The sequence below is a fragment of the Wolffia australiana genome, chromosome 2, assembly GCF_029677425.1.
Source record: "Wolffia australiana isolate 7733 chromosome 2, ASM2967742v1".
NCBI classification, from domain to species: domain Eukaryota; kingdom Viridiplantae; phylum Streptophyta; class Magnoliopsida; order Alismatales; family Araceae; genus Wolffia; species Wolffia australiana.
This window is the reverse complement of record NC_135836.1, coordinates 24,969,019-24,974,401: the sequence shown is the minus strand read 5'-3', so window position 1 is coordinate 24,974,401 and position 5,383 is coordinate 24,969,019. Positions and strand designations below refer to the sequence as shown.

The 5,383-nt window shown below is 42.9% G+C and overlaps 2 protein-coding genes across 5 annotated transcripts; one reads left to right on the top strand and one right to left on the bottom strand.

Moving 5' to 3' along the window:
- The first annotated feature begins 344 nt into the window (after nucleotides 1-344).
- Nucleotides 345-3,936, top strand: NPGR2 (no pollen germination related 2). 4 transcript variants are annotated; one of them, XM_078571683.1, is made up of 8 exons: nucleotides 345-502; nucleotides 570-893; nucleotides 974-1,229; nucleotides 1,756-2,912; nucleotides 2,988-3,144; nucleotides 3,211-3,369; nucleotides 3,465-3,511; nucleotides 3,706-3,936. In XM_078571683.1, exons 2-7 carry the CDS (start codon nucleotides 762-764, stop codon nucleotides 3,479-3,481), a joined length of 1,878 nt encoding a protein of 625 aa, XP_078427809.1. In that variant the 5' UTR covers nucleotides 345-502; nucleotides 570-761; the 3' UTR covers nucleotides 3,482-3,511; nucleotides 3,706-3,936. The 4 variants fall into 4 exon arrangements, with proteins under 4 accessions (XP_078427809.1, XP_078427808.1, XP_078427807.1 ...); XM_078571682.1 differs by having other exon boundaries at nucleotides 3,465-3,528; XM_078571681.1 differs by having other exon boundaries at nucleotides 346-502; nucleotides 3,211-3,511.
- Nucleotides 3,937-4,293: 357 nt separating this feature from the next.
- On the bottom strand, nucleotides 4,294-5,053 carry PRPL28 (Ribosomal L28 family). Its single transcript, XM_078571684.1, has 2 exons — nucleotides 4,766-5,053; nucleotides 4,294-4,680 (listed from the first exon to the last, which is right to left on the bottom strand). Exons 1-2 carry the CDS (start codon nucleotides 4,962-4,964, stop codon nucleotides 4,448-4,450), a joined length of 432 nt encoding a protein of 143 aa, XP_078427810.1. The 5' UTR covers nucleotides 4,965-5,053; the 3' UTR covers nucleotides 4,294-4,447.
- Nucleotides 5,054-5,383: the final 330 nt, after the last annotated feature.

Here is a 5,383-nt window from a genome sequence, read left to right as displayed (position 1 = left end):
AGTGCAAGATCAAAATTATGAAAAGTGCAACTTTTGTTAGTCATCAGGTATAATATCTCATTCTAGGGAGCATCGTTATTATCATCTATTCATAACGACAGTACTAAGTAAGATGACAAAATATTAAATGAGGCAAATTTGTCATTAAACAAGGAATAATCAATTCTTTGTTTATACCTGATTATCATAATCAGGTATAAACAATGAACTAGCAATGAAATGATCATATAATTGTTAAAATTGAATTTTTTTGTAAGTCATTATGCATAATAAATGAAGTAATTATTCCAGAAAGTGATTAAAATGTGCAACAGTTGTTCTTGTCCTCTTGAGTTCAAATGTTCAACAGTGGCCGTTCGGTTGATGGGCTGCCCCAAAATTCAATAATTTTCTCCATTAGTCAATCTTTTTTGATGCTCGATGCTCTGTTCAACCCTCGAAAGTCCGAAGATCGTCGAGCAAGAATCCGAGAATCGAAGGTGATTTCGTCGTGATTATCAAGGTTGGAAGGAAGGTAGGCTACGTTATCTTCTTCAGATTCATCAATTAACCCTCGCTCCTTGATTTAGGGCTCTAAACTTCGCTGCATTTCCTCGCGTTGGACGAAGTTCTGGTTATATTCCCGATTCAGCAACGCACTCGCTGAGTAACGATGAAATTTGCGTTTACTGGTTTGTTGATCATGTTCTGAGACTGAGTATGCAATCTTTCTTCGCAATGTATAAAAGAATCGAAGGCATTGGAATGGCAACTAGCGCAAGATGAAGTGCCTTTGCTCTGGAGAACATGGAAGAAGAGCGGCAATGGCGGATTTCTCCGCCGGAGACTGTTCCAGTCAACATATCGAAGAAGCGGAATCCTCCTTACGAGACGGCGATTGCCTGAATTTCGAGGTTTGAATCGTTCTTGTTCTTCTTCGGCTGGAACCCTAGATTTTATTATGAGGTGGGTTTAAATCTTGGATAAATCTTAGGAAGCCAGAGCACTTCTTGGAAGGATGGAGTACAATCAAGGGAATTTCGAGGCTGCGCTCCATGTTTTTGAAGGAATCGATGTTCCAGCTTTGATTCCGAAGATGATCCTCGCCATTTCTACTGCAGCCCAAGATCAGAAGCATCGTGCAGGGGATATGAACTCCGTTTTCCCTCTGTCAATGCGTGCTGTCAGCCTTCTCTTTGAAGCTATCTTTCTCAAAGCAAAATCCTTGGAGCTTCTAGGAAGATTCACAGGTTCAGCATATCATCAATGTCATCTTCCTTGCAAAAGAATGATGATGATGATGATGATGATTTCATCACGTTCACCTCCAGCAGATTTTTTTTTGAAGGAAAAAAAATGGAAGATGAAAAGAGACGATGCAATTATATCTCATCATCGCCATTGTCATCTTGTTGAGAAACTATACACAAAAACGATGATGATTTCGTCATTGTCATCCTGGTGACCCTCTTGACAGTTTTCTGAGTAGTTGATGATGATGATGATGATGATGATGATGATGATGACGGGTGGCCTGGACTATTGATATTGATGTCAACCATGAATGTCAACGAGTTTGACAGTTCAGGATAGCATCAGCATTGCATCCAAATAAATGAAAGCCGCCGTCAACCACCATCGCTGACGTTGACGTTGACGTTGACATTGACGGTTCGTCAACTAGTCGTCAACGTACCGTGTCAACGTCCTCAGGACAGACAATCCCTTATGTTTTTTTTTAACGATTAGAGTTTTTATCATGGTTTTGTATTACAGAAGCTGCTCAAGCTTGTGGCACTCTCCTGGGCATTCTGGAGTCTGTATATCCGAGAGGATTACCATCAAACTTCAGCCTGGAATGTAAATTACAGGATACATTAAGCAGAGCAGTTGAGTTGCTTCCAGAGCTGTGGAAAGTATCTGGGTTTGAGCAGGAGGGCATTTCATCATACCGCAGAGCCCTTCTATTTAACTGGGATCTCCATGCTGAGACAGTAACGAGGATGCAGAAGAATTTTGCAATTTTTCTTCTTCATGGGGGTGTTTCTGCAAACCCGCCGGCTCTCTATGTCCAAACCGACGTCTCTTACACTCCCAGAAACAACCTTGAGGAAGCCATTCTCCTATTGATGATCCTGCTGAGGAAAACTGAGTGGGACCCATCAATCTTCGACCATCTCGTGTTCGCCCTCAGTGTCTGCGGCGGGCTGAAGGCTCTGGCAGGGCTGCTGGAAGAGCTCCAACCCGGCGTCGTGCCGAGGGAAGTGAGAAATTACTTTCTTGCCCTTTGCTATTACGGTGAAGGAGAACATTTGGTGGCCTTGAATATCCTGAAGGGGACTCTCAGCCCTGGAGAAGACCCTGTTTGTCTTAAATCACTGCTTCTGGCCTCGAAGATCTGTGGCGACTTAAGCAGCAACGCCGAGGAAGGATCTTCCTTTGCGCGCAGAGCAATTGCCGAATTAGGCACTGGTTCTGAGTCAACAGCCGGACTGGCCAACTTACTTCTTGGAGTTTGTCTTTCTACCTGCTCCATGGCTTCGTCTTCGGATTCCTCAAGGCTGATGCTACAGCGTGAGTCTCTGGCAGCTGTGGAAAGAGCAGACCGAAAAGTAATGGATGACCCCACTATTGTTTACCAGCTCAGCCTGGAGAATGCTGTCCAGAGGAAGCTAGAAGCTGCCCTTTATAATGCCAAGCGTTTGGTTAAGATCGAGGCGGGATCGAGCTTGAAAAGCTGGGTTCTTTTGGGTAGAATTCTTTCTGCAAAGAAACAGTTCTTTGATGCTGTGGAAGTCGTCGACGCAGCGTTGAACGAGACTGCTATTCGGGAGCAGGCGGAGTTACTAAAACTCAAAGCCAGAATACTCGCTGCACATGGGAAGCCGAAGAGCGCAGTTGACACATACAGATTGCTTCTAGCTATTGTTCAAGTGGGTAACAACTGAATCTTTTTTAAATTTGAAGAATTTTCGGGGTTATGTATGTAAGATTTTATGGCATGGCAGGGTAAACAAGGGGAGAGTGAGAGGAGGATAGAGGCTGAAGTTTGGTATGATCTGGCAAATGTTTATGCGCGCTTCTCGCAGTGGAATGACGCTGAAACTTGTCTTTCAAAGTTGGAGAATTTGAAATCGATCTCTGCTTTGATATGGCACGCCAGAGGTAAGTACTTCTTTTCTGAATTTTACTCTTTTGTTGAACTTTTTAATCTCGAGTGGAATTTTACAGGTCAGGTTCTGGAAGCCAAGGGGCTCAAGGAAGAGGCGCTTGTAGCCTACAGGAATGGGCTGGAAACTGATCAAAGTCACGTTCCCAGCTTGATTTCCACTTGCGTGATGCTTAGAAAACTTGGGAATCGGTCAATATTTCTTGCTAAAGGCTTGTTAGGTGATGCTCTCAGGCTTGATAGTACCAATCATGCTGCTTGGTTCAACCTTGGTTTTCTTCAATCGTCCACTGAAGCAGCCGCCGAGTGCTTTCAGGCCGCAGTTCTTCTTGAAGAATCAGCCCCCGTTGAACCCTTTAGATAGTGTGAAACCTAACCTAGTAAACTTTCTTTTCTCTTTTCTTTCCTGCTCTTGCGCACTTTCCCTGCTTTACTTATTTTTCATCAGCTAGATCAATACAATGCTAGGACAATCTCAGATTAATGTACTTGCAGATCAATTTTCAAGGTTTTTCCGCCTAAATGTCGATTCATGGCTAATAATCTTCAAATTTCAGGAGCAAACCCCGTCTGGGAATGGATATGGCAGGGGCCTCTTTTGGTCTCAAGACATGAAGTCTCTGGGGGCCTGGTATATTTGCCATTGACCACCTTTGACTGGATTTTTTGGAAAATTTTTGACTTGGTCAATACCCAATGTGGCATTCAATAACTAGAACTGATTGTGCAGATTTTTTCTACGAATTGTAAATGTCCCCGTTTTCAGTGAAGGAAATTTCTAAATACAAGTTGTTTTCTAAGAGTAACTGGTGTGGACTGACTGCGCTGTTTCAATTTGGTTGAGTTTTGAGAGGAGTTTGACTAGAGAACAGAATCAATAATGATACCATGATCACATATACAGTGAAATCAGAGCAGCACTGACCTTCAAATTTCCAACTTGAAATTTAATGTTTAGAAAACTAAAATGACTGTCCTTGGCATGAAGTCTGAACATAATCCAGCTTATTATCATGAAGAACTAATATCCAGGTAGTGTTGAATTAACAAAAAAATAAAACTGAGTCCACTTGCCCTGCTCGTTTAGCAATAACTATTCTATTATATTACCATTACCTGAGTTTTTTCTTAAAAGATGAAAGCGATTCAGCAGAGAAATCGATATGCAATAAGAATGTCTCAAGTTAACAAAGAGTAAGATAAACAAATTTATATGTTACTCCAAAAAGAAACGGAATTGAGAGAAGTAGATAACATTCAAAAGGATATTCATCTAGAGGAGAAAAGAAAACTCAGAGCTCACTCTTTGCTGAGATCGATGCCAGCCTTCTTGGCGACGGCGTCAAGCCCATTCTTCTCAATGGTCTTGAGGGCCTTGGTGGAGAGGCGGAGCTTGAGGAAGCGCTTCCCGGCCTCCCACCACACCTTCTTGTACTGAAGATTCACGAACTGAAGCTTCTTCGTCTTGTGATTGGAGAAGGAAACCTTATTGGCCTTGTTCGCCTTCTTCCCGGTAAAAGGGCAAATCCGGCCTGCAACCATATCCAAAATTCATCCATCAAATCATCAAATCATCAAATTAAATCCTAATTCAAGCGGGGAATCGAAGAAGCTCACGAGCGACGGGTTGGATTGGAGAGGCGGCCTTCCGGGAGATGGCGGCAGCGGCGACGGCGGGGGCGGAGAAGGCGACACCGCTAAACTCCGATCGGCTTGAAGATAGCAAAGAACTAAGATTCTTTGATGGAACTGGCATGGAAATCTTCCTTGTAAGAGCGCCTGGGTGGCTCAGCTGCACCAACCCTCTCGCCGCCATTGTTCTTCCTCTGCTCTCTTTCTCTTTCTAAATCTCTCTCTATCGCTCTCCTCTGAAACTCGGGACTCGGGAGTAGAGAGAAGAAGCTCGGCGATGAGATAATGTAGGGAGGAGATAACGGTAGAGGAACGTTAGGGGTCTGCTGTCCCTCTGGATTTAGTTAGCTTAACCTGCTTCGGCTCTGAGTTTTTAAAATACAAGTTTTAAAATTAGTTGGTTTGGAGAAAATTTGGTCTTTAAAGTGTTGGTATTGAGGTCTAGACAGATGTTTAAGATCCTGAATGTTTTTTTTATGTTGGACTTGAGAAGGAGAAAAATGGTTGTCATAGTTGTCTGATGATTGGGCTAGATAAGAATCCCCCTTAAATGTTAGAAAACATTATTTTGTGTTGGACATGATGTTTAGAAATGTGCTTTCA

Coding starts and splice junctions, on each gene's coding strand:
- NPGR2 (XM_078571681.1), top strand. CDS start 762: ATGAAGTGCCTTTGCTCTGGAGAACATGGAAGAAGAGCGGCAATGGCG. Junction 2,913..2,987: donor TGCTTCTAGCTATTGTTCAA/GTGGGTAACAAC, acceptor ATGGCATGGCAG/GGTAAACAAGGGGAGAGTGA. Junction 3,145..3,210: donor TTTGATATGGCACGCCAGAG/GTAAGTACTTCT, acceptor GGAATTTTACAG/GTCAGGTTCTGGAAGCCAAG.
- PRPL28 (XM_078571684.1), bottom strand. CDS start 4,964: ATGGCGGCGAGAGGGTTGGTGCAGCTGAGCCACCCAGGCGCTCTTACA. Junction 4,681..4,765: donor TCCAATCCAACCCGTCGCTC/GTGAGCTTCTTC, acceptor ATATGGTTGCAG/GCCGGATTTGCCCTTTTACC.